The sequence below is a fragment of the Urocitellus parryii genome, chromosome 11 (assembly GCF_045843805.1).
Source record: "Urocitellus parryii isolate mUroPar1 chromosome 11, mUroPar1.hap1, whole genome shotgun sequence".
Taxonomy (NCBI): domain Eukaryota; kingdom Metazoa; phylum Chordata; class Mammalia; order Rodentia; family Sciuridae; genus Urocitellus; species Urocitellus parryii.
In genome coordinates this window covers 11314603-11332164 of record NC_135541.1, presented here as the reverse complement: position 1 = coordinate 11332164, position 17562 = coordinate 11314603, and the positions used below count along the sequence as shown (strand labels likewise).

The 17562-nt window shown below is 62.1% G+C and overlaps 1 protein-coding gene across 2 annotated transcripts in view; it reads right to left on the bottom strand.

Moving 5' to 3' along the window:
• Pax7 (paired box 7) overlaps nt 1–17562 on the bottom strand; it is an 89005-nt gene that overhangs the window by 19753 nt on the left and 51690 nt on the right. For both annotated transcript variants that reach the window (XM_026400815.2, XM_026400818.2), the window contains exons 6-7: nt 16025–16190; nt 14914–15113 (exon numbers count right to left, since the gene is read on the bottom strand). In XM_026400815.2, coding sequence (XP_026256600.2) covers nt 14914–15113; nt 16025–16190 — 366 coding nt within the window. The remainder of the gene's footprint in view (nt 1–14913; nt 15114–16024; nt 16191–17562) is intronic.

Sequence of the window (17562 nt, the reverse complement as noted above, 5' to 3'; positions counted from 1 at the left end):
TTGTTTAGCTCACCAGCTAATCCACTTATCAAGGATAAAGCGCCTGCGAATCCCCCTTGATAAAGGCAGCTACAAAATTAGCCCAAGTGTGCCCAGGGCACCACGTGCCCAACAAACAGGAGGCCGGGCCCGCGGCTCAGCGACGGCTCCTCTCAGGCCCTGGGCAGGGAGCGATGCGAGCAGATAGCGGCTCCTCTCTCCAGGGCCCTGCAGACTGCGAGGGGGTGGGGGGTGATTATCCAGGAAAGGGGCTGGGCAGGGTGGAGGAAGGAACCGGGACCAGCACCCCTCCCCGTCCGACACTGCACCTTCCCCAGCTACGACCTGGACCCCCAGCTCCCGTCGCGACCCCACTCTGGGACCCTGAGCTGGCGCAGGGCTCATCCATTAACTCCTCACAGCCAGCCTGGGAAGTGGGTACTGCATCATCCACAGAGTAGAGATGAAGAAACTGACACACAGAGAGGTCAAGTCACTGGCCCAAGGTCACACAGCTGGGCAAAGTAATTTAAACAATACATTCCAATTCAACACAACCCATTCTAACTCCAATCCTAGTCCCCAACTTGGACAGCCATCGTCTAAACCAGCCAAGACCCTGAAGCTTGGCTCCAGCGATCCGGGGTCCCCTCCTCTGCCACTGCAAAGTTCTTTCAAGTGGCTGAAGCCTGTTGGCATTCCGGTGTGATGTGACAACTGTGAGTCTCCCCTGCTGATCACTGACAGCGGAAGTTGTCCCCCATGGGCATTAGTGACTCCCGTCAGGGCTCTGGGCTCCCAGAAGCCCCAGCAGCCTCTCTACTTTGCTCCCAGGGGCCCTGGGCACTGGGCAGATGCAGCCTGCGACCGTGACAGCAGGATTACTACCACGCCACCCAGCCAGGAAGCCAGAGGCTTGGGGAAAGTCACCCATGGTCAACTGAGGTGACCCAGGAAGAGGGAGGGGCCGGGGGGGATTCTAGAAGGCTCTGTCCCTTGTGCCGCCCACCCACCCTCCAGCTCTGGCTTAGAGAGGAGGAGCTGGTCCCAGGCCAAGGGTTGGGGACATTAATCATGGGAAGCACCTGTCAGGGTGGCATCTGGAACTAAAGGGAAACACTTGGCAAAAGGGCGGGAACTTCCCACCCCAGGCGCCCGGGGATCCAGGACCAGCCACCGCCCCACCAGGAGGCCAGGGCATGTGGGGCCCAGGCCCGGCAGCCTGGGAGAAGGTCCCCACCCTGGGTGGACCTCTGCATCGAGGATGGGAGGAGGGGTTACAGGGAGCATGGAGAGAAGCCCCTCTGGGCGGGTTGCCACTGTCACTGGGGACAAAGGGACCTTCTGCTGTCACTGCTTCTGTGGATGGGCAACCTGATGATGCCACACAGCTGGGAGCCGGTGGGCTGGGACTGCAGAGCCGGGACTGTGTTCCCGGTCCTAGGCGCCCCTGAGGCCCCGCCCCTTTTGCTCTGGGCCCCCTCTCCTGAGGTTCCGGCCGTGCCTTCTGGTGGTCTCTGTCCACACCACACCTCGGTCCCTGGCCTCCTGGCCTCCCTTCTCTCTTCCCTCCCTGCTCCTGCCCTTTCTGCAGCCCTGTGTGTCCATCTGCCCTGGTCTTCCTGTCCTCGGGCTCTGCCTCTCTCCATCTCTGCTCCTCTCTGGGCACCTCTCCCCTCCCCTCTCCATGGCTCCTTCTGTCCCTCCCTTTCCCTGGCCCTTCCGTGTGTCTGTCTGGACCCACTTCCCTTGTCACCAGCATCTCATGACCCAGGTCTCCGTCTAGACCCACCTGCCTTGTGCCCCTTGACTCCCACTCCTGTGTGCCTCCTGCAGAGGGTCCCTCCCCCGTCAGCCCAGGAGAGCCTGCCCTGCCAGGGAGCCAGGGTACAGGCTGTCCAGCCCGTGGTGGGCATGCTTGGGGACTGCAGGATGGGAGGGCCCTCGGCCTCTCTCTGGATCCCTGGACACTTCATCCTGGTCTTGGAGGGGCTGTGGGCTCTTGCCCAAGCAGCTTCCTGTCACTGTCCTCTGCCGTCCAGGGTGGTCCACTGTGAGTCACTGTGGGGAGCTTAGAGGGCATGTGGGAGCTGGGGCCGGGTGGTAAGGCCATTTCCAGGCCTGCACCTCCTTGGGGACCTTGTTAATGGGCAGGCCAGACTTGGCAGCAGGGGTCTAGGCCAGTCCCTCCTGATCTGGCAGCCCAGCAAGGAGGGCAGGCCTGATCTGGGGCTCTGACACTGTCCCCCACTGACGACCTTGGCTTCTCCTCTGAATCTGCACAGGGGGCATGAGGATTCCAGGCCCCTGGGGCTCAGTGAAAATCAAAGAGCTCGCGGAAGCCCAAGGGTCTGCGGCCGCCAGGCTCAGGACTAACGCTCCGTGTCGTGACTGATATGAGCACAGACCACCCTGGACCAGGGGCCCTGCTTCTTCGGGGGGTCAGGGTAGAGACGGAGCCCCGCTGGGCAGCTGCCTTAGCCCAGAGCCCTAGAGAGGGTGAGAGGAGTTGGCTGGGCGGGTGGACACCCTGGGCTGCAGCAGGGACGCCAGGTCTGGGGAGAGCACTGTCTATGGCCAGGGATGGAAGGAGCCCCTGGGGAGGAGCTCAGGAACTTCTGCCCCTGGGCATCATGTCTCAATTTCAGCCTGGATGTGTCCCCTTTGTGATAAGACACTTGCCAGGGTCCTCGTGGGACCTTAATCCTCTGATGCTGCGGGTCAGAGACCCTGGTCTGGAGAGAGAGTGGCATTCATTTGGCCTCGGGCCAGCTCCACGGGGCCTGGGGGGCCGGGATCTGAGCCCCCGACAGCCCAGAAGGATGCAGAGGCAGGAACAGGTCAGGCGTGGGTCTCCCTTGCGCACCCCAACACGCCTCCGTCTCCCTGGCTGGGGCTGGTTCACCCCCAGGGCCGTGTCTGTGTAGTAGCTTGATCCCAGTGTCCATGCGACAAATCCGCCCTCTAAACATGGGGCCGCCGCCCACCCACCTGCCCTTGAGGACTTGGCGGTGAACATGGGCTCTATTTGTGAACGGAGGTGGGGGTTAACTCTTTCCGGGGTGTCTTCCAGCTCTGAGGTCCCTCCGGAGAGGGATCTTGGCTCAGTGTGGTTCAGACCCTCTTGGAGTCGCTTTCCAAGGAAAAGGGGGTCCAGGTGCACAGGAATCCCAGGGTGCACGTAGGTGAGGGGGCCCTGGATGGCTCCGCTCTGCCTGCAGGAGGTAGACCAGGGCGACGCTTGCTAGGCTGGCGCTTCTGGGTGCCAGACCTGGGATGAGCTGCCTCTGAGGGGGGCTGCTTTAAAGGGCAGATTCGCGGTCCTTCAGCGGCACCCCCAGATCAGCCCACATCACGTGGCCCCGATTCATTCCGTCTCCCCATCTGGCCAAGGACCTGCTGGCCCGGGCTTTTGACAGGCCTGGTGTGGATTCTGCTTCTCGGGCCGCCCCTCGATCCCCAGCCCTTGGGATCCCTCAGCTGAATTCCACCCCTGGGACCTCTGCACCCACCCGGCCTCTCGAAGGCTCAGGGCGGTTCCCCTCCTGCCCTCACCTGGCATTACCCCATCTCCTGCCCACACTAATCCCCATTTCCCCAGGGACAGTTGGTCAGAGAGCAAAGCCTGGCCTCAAGTGACCTGTCCAGTGTGGTCAAGCCAGCCTGCCCTGAGGAAGGTTGTTCCCTTGGTTGGGGGCCTAGGGGCAGACTCTGTCCAGCTCAGCGGGGTGCCCTCCTCTCCGGGAGGCCCTGGCTCCTGGCTGTCTGCCTGCAGTCCCTGGCTCAGGGCTGGTCTGGGAATAGATGCTCAGAGCCTCCCTGCACTTTATGGGGCTCCTACTACATGCTGGGCTTTGTGGTGGGGACCAGGCCCGCAGATGACCTGGACCTTGCTTTAGCAGGAGAGAGAAGTATCCAGAAAGATACGCCCAGAGGCAACACTGCTTCCCTGGGGAAAATGGGTGAGGCTGCCCAGACTAGAGGTTCAGGGAAAGCTGAGGCCGAGAGTGTAGGGCAGGGGAGGCCAGGAATGTTCTAGAGTAAGGAAGGCAAGGCTGGGGTCAAGGGGCTGGAACGAGTGGATGACACGGCAAGGACGCCCCCAGCCTCATTCCCCACACGTGCCCTTGCGCGGGCCTGGGTCCCCGAGTCCCGAGTCCCGTGCGACCCGCGGCCGAACGGGCAGGTCCCCTGGCCCCGCGCTCGGCCCGCGGCGGCCGGCTCCTGCGCCGGGATCCGGGCCCGGCCGGGAATTAAGCGGCGGCCGAGCCGAGCGCGTCCTTATCTCGGGGAGACAGTCGTCGGGAATCACTTTGACTGAGTGGTTTTGTCTCCCCGCATTTTCCACTGTCAGGCGGCCTCGGGCCATGGATCAAAGGCGCGGTGGCGGCGGCGGCGGTGGCGGAGCGCGAGGGGAGGGGCGGCCGCGGATCCGCCCCGCGCCCCTGTCCCCGCGCCGCGCCCCTGTCCCCGCGCCCCTGTCCCCGCGCCCCTGTCCCCGCGCCCCTGCCCGCCCGGACGCCGAGCCACCCCAGCGAACACGGGTCGCAGGGGGGCCCCAGGGACGCAGAGAGGGGACAGGGTAGGGCGGGGGAGGGGAGCCTGCAGGGGGGGGACAGAGGTGAGCGACAATGAGCCCGAGTGGGGAGGAGGATGGGGGTGGGTATGGGGGAAAGGGGTCCGAAGAGCGTCGGAAAGAAGCGGAGGGAACAGCCCTGGAGGAGGGGGAAAGGGACGGTCCTGTCTACCAGGAGGTGTGGGCCAGGGGGTGTGGGCCAGGGCGCCAAGGGCCAGGTGAGGGGGACTGGGAAGAGGAGGGAGAGAAGGAGGACAGGGAGAAGAAGGGTGAGCTTCCCATCAGCTGAGCCCAGGAGAAATGGGACAGGACGGCCACCTCCCAAGAAAGTGCTGGGTCTTCTCCCCAGCGTCAATGGCAGAGTGACTGGGTCCAGGAGACGACCTTCCAAAGCTCTCGGGTGATGCCCAGAAGCCTCTGGCCAGGAGCCTCCTCTGACTCTTGCCTCCCAACACCCTTAGCAGAATTCCCAGGGCTGGCTGGACACTTGTCACCACTGGTGAAGATGTTGGAAAGATGCTGGCAGTTGGGGTGAGGGTCGGGAGAAAGGGGACCCCTGGGGCTGAGGCTGGGGCTGGGTGGAGCCTGGGGAGGGAGGCGGAAGGGAGCCTGCGGGCAGCAGCTCAGGTGTGGGGGGCCTTTCCGCACCAGCAGGGCTGGTCCTGCCCTGCACTCACTTGTGGTGACCTGAGGCCCATCATGGTCCCTGCCAGAGCCTCAGAGCCCTGCATCTGCCAATAGCTACCAGATACAGTGTGCACAGACCCCTTCGCCCGAGTCCTGTGAGGCGGGGACCCTGCTTAGCCTACTTTACAGAGGAGAAACGGAGCCGGGGAAGAACCTGGTAGAAAGTGACAGTGCTGGAGATGCCCCACTGCGCCCCCAAACAGAGACCGCATCCCCAAACAGAGACCACACCCCCAAATAGAGATCACACCCCCTTGGTCCTGGTGTCTGCGCTCCTGCCTCTGGAGGGCGCTAGGATCAGCTGAGGTCAGAGTCACATTTGGGGCCCTTGGAGACCTTACCAGTGGCAGGAAATAGACTATTTCAATGACAGTCACTGGTCTCCCAGGCCAGGCAGTCCTGGCCCTGCCCCTGGACAAATTGTTTAAACCATTCAGTGCCTCCGTCGCCCCATGTGCAGAACAGAAATAATCCCAGGCCCTCCCGAAGGGGGGTTAGAACGATTAAATGAGATAATCCCTGTAATGGCCAGGTGAGTGCTGGGGAAATTTACCCAGAGTTATTATTTATTGCTTAATACTTGTCTAGCAACACGGGAACTTTTCATATGCTGATGAGGTGTGGTGCATTCCCCCGGGGAAGCAGGCTCGCCCACTAAGAGGGGGTGAGGGGAGGCCAAGTCTTAAAGAATAGGGGGTCTGGGTGCAAGACAGAAGAGATGGGGTGGCGGAGGAAGAGTCCAGGGATGCAGGTGAGGAGGTTTGGAGTCAGGGATGCGGCCGTGGGGGAGCTCACAGAGTCACCCTGCCCCTCCTTGCTGGGGTCCTGCCGGGCCCCCAAGTCCAGCTGCCCAGACATCTCGGCAGTGCCCCTCCCACCAGGGTCCCCTGAGACGGGCCTGCGAAGCTCCACATCGGCCGCAGTATTAATTGCTAATCTCCCTCATTTTCTTCCCCTCTATCTGCCGGGACTGAGCCCCAGTGCTAATCAGAAAGAAGGACAAATCCGCTATTTGCATTCTTTCCCACCAAGCCAGGCAGGTCCCCATGGCTAAACCCCTGGCCTGCTGGGACCCCGGCAGCCCAGGGAGGAGGGGCAGGAGGAGGTGGACCTGGAGGGCTGGCCCCACCCGCAGAGCCGCAGCCCAGGCCTTGGCTGCGCGGGGAGAACTGCAGCCCGAGCGGGGAGACATCTGCTAAGATCACATGGTGGGCCAGAGACAGAACGAGGAGAGAACCGAATTTCCTGATTTTCCTACCAGAGAACAGGCTGGGCCTGCCCTGGATTCTCCTGGCCCAGAAAAAGAAGGAAAAAAGAAGGTGGAGGCAGAGAGCCTAGCAAGACCTCCACGTCCAGCTCCCCTTCCTGGGGGGAGAGGCAGCCAGGGAAGGCTCTTGCTGTCTGCCGGGCACAGTGCTGGGCGTCGCCCACCAACACTCTCCAGTTTCCCTAATGCTGTTTTGCAGATGAGGAAACTGAGGTTCAGTGAGTCCCTCAGCTTGCCTGTGATCACACAGCAAGACAGAAGAGCTGGAATGGAGCCCTGGTGTGTGTCTGCTGTACTGCCCACAGTGGCCCTGAGCTAGCGGACGCCTCACTCCTGTCGGGTCCTTGGCCACTGCCCCGGCTGCCCCAGTCCCCTACACCTTCCTTGATTTTCCCCTGATTAAAGTCACATCTCGTCCAGGTCACCTTCTCTGACCATGTCCACCTTCCTCCAAGCTTCCTCTGTTCTCCCTGTTTGACCAGGAATCACGACACAGTGTCCATAACCAGATCTCTGCCTGCTCTTTGTGGAGGGGGGTCTGGTCTCCCTGGACGTGTCCCTCATCTGAGCAGAGCTGGCCGCGTGTCGTGAGCAATGACCGTCCAGAGCCCCAGAGTCCTCTGGGAACCCACCACAACTGGGTCCCATCAGGCCTGTACTGTGGTAGGGGTTGACCAACAGCTATTGGTGGCCTACTATGTGCCAGACCCTGGGAATTACGTGTGTCACCAAAATAAGTCCTGTGCTGAGTGGCCCAGGGCTGCCCGGGTCCTGCCTAAGACCACGGCGACCCAGGGGCCTGAAGCATCTGGTTTTCCTGAGCCTGCTGCCCCCGCTGGGACCCGACTCTGCAGAGGGATGGAGGTGGGGCTCGAGGGTGGGACTAGACAGACGCCCTGCTCCAGGGATGGGCACTAGGGTGTCCCCGGAGGGGAACGCTGGGCTCTGAACTGCTCTTCAGCTCAGGGAGGGCCCACCCCAGGCCCCCAGGCCCCGCTGCACCTTCTCAGGAGGGAAGAGGCCCCTGGCGAGCTCTCCTAGCCCCCTCCATGACAAAAGACCCCGGTGTCACCCGGGCCACAGCCGGGACCGGGTTCCTGGCGCCACAGGCCTGATTCCCCCTCCTTGGCAGCCTGGAAAGTTCCAGATCCTGGTTTCTGCAGGAGTCCCTCCCCCCCTCCGCCCAGCTCCTCTCCACCCAGGAGAAGCGTGAGAAGGAGGAAACACAAACCATGGGGCTGTGTGTTCCCAGGGCCTCGCCCGCGGGCTGGAGCCAGGCCCTGATGGACAGGAGCAGGTGACCGGGGTGCGGAGCCAGACGTGGGAGACGGCCAGCTCTTCCCTGGGAGGAGGTCAGCCGTGGGCAAAGGCATCCTGGCTGCGAGAGGGGAGCCGGGCGTCTGCCCTGAGTGACGACGGCTGTCAGCTCCCACCTCTGCCTCCACGGTGGCCCTTCTCAGCCTCAAGGCTCACCCCTGCCTCAGGGGACGCCTGGTGGGCAGAGGGGCAGCAGCCACATCCGGGTCCCCAGCGTCCCCCAGCAGGCTGCAGTGAGGGGTGGGGCGGGCAGATGTGGTGGGGGGGTCTCGGGAGCTGGACTGTGACCTGGTGAGGTGAAAGCCAGCTGCGGGGCAGACCCTCGGCTTCAGGTCCAAGAGGATCCAGCCACAGCCTCCTGGCCCCCTCCACAGGCTGAGCCCTGACCCACACCCACACTGCTGGTCGCCTCCGGAAGTGGGGGCGGGTGACGGTGACTCAGCGCTCCCCTAATCCTGGGGCGCACATCTCCATCTGCGTCATCCCACCCTCCCCCAGGGACCCAAGGCGGCCGGAAGTAGCGTCTCCTGTGCTTTCTGCACCCTGGCACCCTGTCTTCCCACCCTGGGTCAACAGAACACCCGACGTGGTCCTAGGCGGGAACCCAACCCGGGCGTTTCCCTGGCAACCGAAAGGGCTCAAGGAGACAGGGGAGGGGAGAGGATGGAGGGCCCTGAGGCAGAGCTAGAGACCGAGCCACAGAGGGTAGGGGGGTGTGGAGAATGCACATTGATTGAGCACCTACTAGGTGCCAGGCACTTGACTCCAGTTTGTCAGTCCTCACAGCACCTCCGAGAGGTAGGGATTGTGGTCCCTGTTTTCCGAGGAGGAAAATGAAGCCCAGAGAGGTGAAGCAAGCTTCCCCAAGGTCACACAGCAATTTAGTAAGCGGGAAAAGCAGGACTCCAAGTCAGGGCTTCTTATTGCCCAAGGCCTCGTCAATTCTGCCACCCCAGGCTTTCTTCCAGTCCTGGTCCCCGAGGGAGAGGCCTCCCAGGAAAGGGAATGTCAGAAGGAGACCCCAAGAAGGCCAAGGGAAGGAAGCAGGCGGCAGAGCGGAGGAGTGGCCCAGGAAGGAGGCGAGGGCAGGGCTGGGCGGGGCGCAGAGGAGCGCGGGGGTGAAAGCCCGTGTTCCTACAACCTGCTAAGCCGGAGAAATGAATTCTGATCCCTCCAAAACCCAACCTTGGAAAATGTGCGAGAGAAGGGTCTCCTTTCACGGGGGCAGGAAATCCTCCACACCTCCTCCCGATGCCCCGGTAATGCCAGGATGTCCCCAATCTGCTTTGAGGAATGGAGAGATTAAGAATAATAAAAAAATTGCAATAAAATGTGTGTGAAGGAGGGGGTAATTGTGGACAAACGCAGCATTCAAATTCATTTCTCGGCTCTTTCACACACCATTTCAATCTTATTTTCTGCTTGCTAATGAGATCTTGTTGCCTGGGCCAGGCAAAACCTTCCAATATCAGGACGTAATTGCACATAATTTTCTCTCCTACCAGTGATTTGCATCAGTTTTTTAAAAATTCTGGGCTATTTAACACTCTACGATCCCCCTCCCCATCTTCCTGCCGACAAATCTCTTGCTCCCTCCTCCTTCCCCGTCCTGGTCCAGCAAGACTCATTTTAAATGCTTATTATAAACGCAATGTCACCAATAAAGGGGCGGGGGACCAAGAGGAAATAAGAGGAGAAAGAGGCAACGGGAGTCTCCAGTGCTCACCCGGGGCCAGATGTAGCTCCCTAGGGCAGCCGACTGCCTTGACCTTGTCCTGCTCAGGGCCAGGGGGGAAGTTCATGGGTCAAGTGGATCTTAGTTAAAATCCTATCTCCACGTCTCACCAGCTCTGTGGCTTTCCGCAAGTTACTTGACCTCTCTGAGCGTGTTTCCCCGAGCAGAGGGATGGAATGACTTCAAGCAGGCAAAGTGCTTTCGTGGGCGCTGGCACCCGGCAGGTGTTCTGTTGAGGGAGTGTCTGTCCTTGCTGGGTGGCTCCCCGTGCCAGGAAGGCAGCTCCTGAGAAGCCTGAAGGAGCCCCGTCCTAAATCACAGTAGCGCTGGGAGCCGCCTCCCTCCTGCCCTCAGAAGGGAGGGGTTTGGGGACACAGACTATGAAGCCGCTTCTGCCACCATCTGCCCCCATGACCTGGGACCTCAGCTGCCCTGTGCGGATGTGGCACCAGCCTCTCGGGGCAGCTCAGGAAAGCACAGCAGACCCCGGAGCCAGCCTGCTGCATTCCAGCTGTCACTTTCTAGAACCTTCCACAGAGCCTGACACATGACCCCACAAACAGTCACTAATAGGCGGATGGAAGACCCCGGATAAAGCAGTCTCCTTGCCTGTAACATGGAAGTCACAGGATAGCTGTGACCTGGGACATAGGCTCAGCCTTTGGCCCGCCTGGGCCTGGCTGCCGTAAGTGTCCACCCCACGGTGACGGTCACTGGAGTGTTTATACTGTTTGCAGCTCTGGGGGTCGAATCTAGGGCCTCCCCCACGGAGCTGCGCCCCAGCCCCCGTCACCCCATTAGTACGTGCCCGGGAGGGACAGGAGCCTGGGTCTGCAGGGACAGTGGGCAGTGGTCAGCTGCACACTTGGAGGGTAGTTTTCGTAGCTCGGTGTCGGGGGATGGTGACTATGTAAATCCCTTTATAGATTCCTTAAGCTCCAGAGAGGGACATGGTGGCACCTGGGGACGTTAGGAGGAGCAGGAGGACTCTAGCGCCCTGGGGGCCACCGACACAAGGGTGTGACCTGGAGCCCATCTTGGGAAGCTGAGCCCTCTCTGGTCCCTGGTTCCCATTTCCAGCCCTGAATCAACCCCTAAAAAAAGCTGGGGAAGAAGGGACTTGGGGACACAGGCTCTGAACCCAGTTCTGCCCCGATGGCCCCTTATGGATTCTGGGACCAGCTTCTCGGGGCTGACCGTGTACAGCACAGTGGGCTCTGGAGCCACCTGTTCCTAGCCCAGCTCTGTCACTTTCTAGAACCTTCCACAGAGCCTGGCACCTGGGGGCACATGGCTCATCCCTGGAGAGGCCCAGCACAGGGAGCCTGCCTGTGGCCTCCAGCCCCAAGGACCCTGGAAATGGCAGAATTTTGCTTGTGACTCGGTGCTTGGATTTGGGGCCAGTAAGACCTGCAAGTCCCGGGGACTGTGGGACACCTGCCTCCACCCTCCCAGGGACCCCTCCAGAGCGGACTGTGCTCTGCTCTCCGGCCGGGGTGCCCAAGGACAAGAGGCTTGTCCCCGCCATCTGACCTCGAGCTCCAGGGGATGAGCTGCCTCCCCACCACGCTGGGGTCCTGCAGGGCAGGGGACCCGGGCGTCCTCCTTCTGCACCCTCTGCTTGTCCCTCCTAGACGGGGCTGTCAGTGTATTCCCGTTCCCAAGGCGTCTTTTGTCCCCAACTCCCAGTTGTTTTCTAAGAGCCTTTTCCAAGGTCCCGACCCTGGAGCGGGGGAGCGGGGGCTGGGGGCTGAGTCCTAACCCGGGACGAGCCATCGGAAATGAGGTCCCCTGGGCTCCCCGACACCTCTTCGGAAGGACACAGTGCGCAAAGCTGGGACCTCCTGTGTCAAGCACTTAGCACCTGATCCCGCAAGGCTGGCGTTTGCAGTTGGGGACACCAAGGGACCCAAGCCTAAAGGCAGGGCTCTGCCCACCCAGTAGCTCTGCCACTGGTCCCTACCCTGAGGTCCTGGGCCTCGGTTTGCTCATCCGTGACATGGGGAGAGTGCTCTTCCCTCCCCCAAGCTGAGCGGGGCAGGAACTGAGCAGGGCCCAGGCTGAGCAGGTGACAGGGTGTGGGGACAGGGCCTGGCACAGGCAGGCAAAGGGCCTGGCACAGGCAGGCCGCTGGTAAACCGCTGTCCTCTCAGCTGCCCAGGACACCGGCACAGAACTGAGGAGAAATGCTTTTTCTGTGAAATTTGGCCAAATCTCCCAGGGAGTCCTGGGGGCTCTGTGACACCCACTTCCCTGGCCGCCTGGTGACAAGGGACCCAGGTGAACCTGCAGAAGGAGGTGTCTTCTCCCCAGAAGCCATGAGGGTGAGGAGCCGGCTGCCCAGGTCTGCCCAGGTGCTCCGAGCCCAGCTTCACGCCCCCCCCGGGGGGGGCTTCTGTAAGAACAAACCACTGTCCAGGGTCAAGGGCAAAGCTCCCGGCTCACAGTGAGCGGCAGGACCTGCAGCCCCGGGTCACGGAGGCCATGCTGGCCCCAGCCCAGGTGGAAAGCCACCCTCTCCTGGCCCAGGTGAGCTGCACTAAAGCCCCTCCTGCCGGGGGGGGGGGCACTGGGCCCATTTGTCCCCACAAATGATCTCCCTACAGAGACCCCTCCTGGGTGGGAACCCCCCACCCCACCTCTCCAAGACCCCAGAGATGAGCCGGTGATGTTGCTTGGGCAGGGGCTGGGGGTGCTGGGGGGGGGCTGTGCGTGGGAACCCTGGAGTCAGGGCTGGGAAAAGCTGCGGCTTCTGTCTTGGACGTGAAGCCCCTGCCGCCCCTCCTCCCCCGCCCCACTCCCTGTCTTTCAGGTCCTTCAGGAAGTGTCCAGGGCTGAACCCAGCTGGGCGCATGGGTGCGCGCGCACACACATGCACACGCACACACACATGCACACGCACACACACACGCGCACACACACCCATGCACACGCACACACACCCATTCACACACGCGCACACTTCTGCCCTGGCTCCTGCCCTGAGTGCGCCCCCCCCCCCTGCAGCCCTTTACCCCTGGGTCCCCTCTGCCTGTCTTCACACCTTTGGTGGGAACTCTGGGTGGCCCTCCAAGGTCACCCAATCCATCATGTCCCGCAGCTTCTCAGCCCCAAGATGGGGTGCACCCTCCCGGTCTCTTCCTTTCAACTCTCCTCTTGTGAGGCAGCGGGGAGTGGGTCCCCCTCGGGGGCTTCCAGGCAAACACACCCCACCCCAAAGCCCTCTAGCCATGATCGGGGAAGTCTCCCCAAGATCAGTGCTCACCCCAGGGAGTTGTCCTCCCCTCCCTTGTCACCCTTAAGCCCATCCCCTCGCCCAGGGACCCCTGTCTGCTGGGCCTCCTGGCTCTGCGACAGGGTCCTGCGGAGGAGAGGCCTCGGGCACAGGAGGGGCTGCAGCTACTGGCAGGGGCTAGGGTGCCCTGGCTCAGCCTGGCCAGCCGACATGTCCCGCCATCTGGAAAGGGAGGCAGGGGCTCCACGCTGTCTCAAGGTCCCTCTTCAACTTTCCGAGGGTGTTCCCCCACACTGGCTCTGTCCCCAGGGCCAGGCCTGGACCACGTCTGGGCCACGGACACCCCAGCGCTCGGCAGCACCTTCCCTCAGCAAACTCGGGGCTCCTGGGTTGCCGACCCCCTGTTCAGTCCCGGCAGGTCAGCCTGGCCGGTTAGCCCCCCACACTAACGAGACAGAGGCCATGACCTTGAGCCCCCAAGAAGCCACTGGGTTTCACTGGCGAGGGGAGATCTGGCCTGCAGGCGGTGGGCACGTGCAGGGTCTGTGCACCCAAGAGGCCCGGAGAGACCAGCCCAGGGCTGACAGTTCAGCTGGGTCATGTCCCCTCATCCTGTGGCCGGGCCCAGGAGGCTTGGGGGCCTCCAGAGGGCGCTGCGTGGCCTGCTCAGGTTTACTAAGCCCTTTCCAACGGTCACTTCACTCCATCCTCAGTGACCCTAGGAGGTGGGTACCCGCATTGTCCCCATTTCACAGATGAGAAGATCAAGGCACAGCAAGGGGAAAGGACTGCTCCAGGTCTTCCCAAGCGAGGGACAGGCGGAAACGCAGGTCACCCCCCGCTGTGCGGGTCAGTAGAGACACCAGAAGGAACCCAGACCAGCAGACCTGCCTTAGTCCAGGGACTGGCATTCTTTTCTGGGTAGCCAGAGAGTATCTGAGGCCCCACAGACTCTGGTCTCTCGGGAAGCTCAGCAACTCCGCCATCACTGCACTAGAGCAGCCGTCACGTGATGAACGTGGCCGTGTTCCAATAAAACTTTATTTACACAAACAGGTGGCTGGAGGCTGTGGCCTGCAGGAAGTAGCAGATCCCCTTGACTCTTTAAAAAAAAATTTTCCCTCGAGGTAGACAACAGGTGTCCCGTATCGATGACACTGTCCAGGAAACAGGACAGGGAGTCAACTAACATTGGCTCGGCCCTTCTTTTGTGCCAGGCTGGGTGCTAGGCGCTTGGACTGGTGACCAGGTTGGTGCAGGTTAGCAACAGAGTTTTGTGTAATGGAGGATAAACCAAGGCTTGAGCTGCACAGCAGCTTGAGGTCACCCCAAGAAGGCAGAGCGAGGATTTCAACTCACCCTGACGCCCGACCCTTCCCCCACAACAGCTGTTGGGATCCGTTTGTGTCTGGTGTCTGCTCCCCACAGACAGGGCTGGGGGTCCCAGCAGGTGAGAGACAGAAGAAACCCAGGCGGGCTCTGTCCCCTCCCCCACGGGGATCTGGGAGCTACTGCAGCTACAGAAACGAACCCATCGGTGCCTCAAATTCCCTGGGACCCCTGCACCATCGACTCCTGTTCCTCAAACCCCCAAAAGCCACCAGGAGCCAACTCTCTGACTTCATCCCAAGCAGGTCCCAGGACCTCTCTGAGTGACTAAACCAGCAACCAATCAGAGCGAGTGAACAGAGTTCTGAGACCCAATCAGAGTGCAGCTCTGGGTCCAGAGCCTCATCTGCAATTCTCTGTACCCCAGAGGGTCCTGCCTCCCAAGGGCAGGTCACTCCTGGTGGGAGGCAGGAGATGCAGCCCAGGTGGACCCCAGCCCAGCCGGCCTCCTGCAGGGAAGGGGCCAGGCCCGACCAGGCACCGACCTGAACAGCATGAGGTGGATGGGGCAGGCCAAGGGCAAGTGCACAGTCCTGTTTCGGTTTCTAGACAGCAAGACAGTGGAAGCCCTCCCTCCACACGCAGGTGGGCAGCCTGAGAAGCTCACCCTGGGCAGAGGACCACGGCTACCCCAGTAAGTGGGAGTGGACGGAACAGCCCCCAGGGCACTCACGAGCTGGGCCTCAGGTGTCTGGTGATGGGCCTGGGCGGAGCAGGGGAGCACCTACCTGAGGAGACAGGCCGTTGCTGACGGGGTTCATGTGGTTGGAGGGGGCCCCCGGGTTCATGAAGCTGTCGGAGTAGCTGGAGAAGCTGTGGCGGGCTCCGTAAGCGGAGCTGGTGTCCGCGGCAGCGGCTGCGGCCAGCCCACCCTGGTGCATGGTGGACGGCGGGAGGGGCTGGGGCCGGTGCACGGTGCTGCTCCCATCTGTGGAGAGACCCCAGAGAGTCCTGAGCCTGGGACCTCGCCCTGGAGGCTGTGCCTTTGAGGGCAGGAAAGAGCCTCCTAGGAGGAAGGCCGGCCATGAGCCTCTGCAGCCCAGGCTCACCCCTGGGGGAAAGCGGCCACCCTCTCAGGTGACTTGGGAAGAAGGGACACACTGGCTCCTGAGCAGGACACTAGGGACGGGCCAAGTCTTGACTGACACCCTTATGCCCAGACGTCCTCTCTGCAGCTGCATGCTGCTCTTGCTGCAGGTACACAGCAAGTGCTCCGTAAGCGTTAGCTGGACTGAAAGTCACCCCCCCACCCGCCCGGTGACTCTAATCGGCTCAGACTTGGCCTGTTCCTGTATGTGAGCATCGGCCACGTGCCAGGGGCTTCCACAGGTGCTGTCTCAGGGCCACGAGGTGAGAACTCAATTCCCATCATTTACAGATGACAGCACCAGTCTTGGTGGGGTTGGGGACTCATGCAAGGTGACAAGGCCATTAGGTGGTGGGACGAGGGTTCACATGGCTCGACCCGGAGCCGTTTCTGTTCCCAGCTGTCGGGCAGCTACACGGCTCTGTCAGGGTCCCTCTTTCTGTGCAGCCCTTGATGGGAATGCGGAGTCTCGGGCCCGCAGCCCAGCATATCCCCAAGATGCCGGGGACCCGTGATGGAAGGGATTCGGAAAGCTCTCTTCCCACAGGTGCTCGGAGCTGCCCAGCTGAGCCTCCTGGAGGGTGACCTCTTGAGCCAAGGATTTCAAGGGCATGGCGGGGCCTTTTGTTGGCTTAACAGTGTGTGACAGGAAAGTCCACAAGTGGGACAACCTAGAAGGGACAACCCCTGTGAGCCAGAGGACTGGAGGCTCGGGTGGCCGGGGAGGGACGCGGGGCAGGCCGCACGCTCACCTTGGGAGATGGTGGTGGTGGGGTAGGTGGAGTCCGGCAGCTGGTACGGGGGCAGCGTGGGCATGCCCGTGGGTGGGAAGCCCCCTGGCAGGAGGTGGTTGAAGGCTGCCAGCTGGTTGGCTCCTGCCTGCTTCCGCCAACGGGCGCGGCGATTACTGAACCAGACCTGGGGGACGAGAGCGGAGATGGAGACCACCCGGCTGGAGCCGCTGGAACCAGTCCCCACCCCAGCCACATCCTCCGGCCCAGGCAGCGTCCTTCTCCAGGGAAGGACGGCCCCCGTCATGCAGACCTGGACGGTCTGCAGGAGGATTTCATAGGCAGGACCCGCTTCTGTCCTCGTGGCCAGTGAAGAGTTCTTATCATTGTCCCCATTTTAAAGATGAGGAAACTGAGACTCAGAGAAAATGGGTAACTGGCCACGACAGGGTAAGTCGAGGCTCAGACCAGCCTCTCGTCCGTGATCGCCCCACTGCTGCTGCGCCAGCCCTGAGGGTGCTGGTAGTCTGCCGGCCATCCTTGCCCAGGTCTGTATGTACCCGACCCTGTGCCCACTTTACAGCAGGGGAAACTGAGGCTCTGAGAGGTCACAGCTCGCCCAAGGCCACCTGCCTGCCATGGATCTAGGTTCCAACTGAAACCAGCCCTGCTCTCCAGGGCAGCTCGCCTGGGTTTGCCACTCCTTAGGACCCAGAGAGACAAGGAGAGGGTGACGGGCTGCTTCGAGGGCTGTCCCCACCCCTGGGCTCGGCACCTGCTGCCCCCTCTCACCCCAATGCCCTTTCTGCAATGGCTTCTCGGCCTTCAGCTCAAACCCCCCTCGGCGCCGACGCCCTCACTTCTCCTCTAAGGGGCTCGGGGCTCAGCTGGGTGCAGGTGCTGGGGCCTGACCTGGCTCTTCTCTAGGTCCTCGGGGAGCAGCGGCACCAGAGCAGAGAGGGCTCCACCCGCTTGGGCCAGGCTGGGGGGAAGGCAGCCGCCTCCCCAGCCAACCAGGTCCCGCTGCTCCCCGGCTTTGCGGGCACCGGGGGCATCCCGGGGGCCTCCTGGGCTGGGCTGGACCTGGACCCTGTGAGGAATGGGCACGGGCCCCCGGCTCCCAGCCTCCTGGAGAAGGGTGGGGACGCTGGCTGGAGTCCGTCCACCTGGAGGCCGCGGGGGACAGACGTCCAGGTGGGAAACAGCCTGAGCCCAGTGCCCCGCCCACTTCTCCGGGCCCTCCGTGGCTTGGGGAAGGGCGGCCTCCGTGGGGTGCTAATGCGTCCCCATCTGTCCTGGGCCCTCTCTCCTACGCGCTAATCTCCCCGTCCAGCCCAGGGGGGCTTTGCAGGTGGCAGTTCCTGCAAGACTTCCGCGGTGCTGGGTTTCCACAGTCCCTGCGTCACCCTGTTCTGTCCCTTTATGGACACGCTGCTCGCGTTTACTTCAAAATACGTTCATTTTGCTGAAGGAAGTAGCAGCGGAGAACGTGAGCCTGGCAGGAGTCTCGGACACGGGGGACGGTCACTGACGTTTGGACTAAGGCGTCCTGGTTTGTC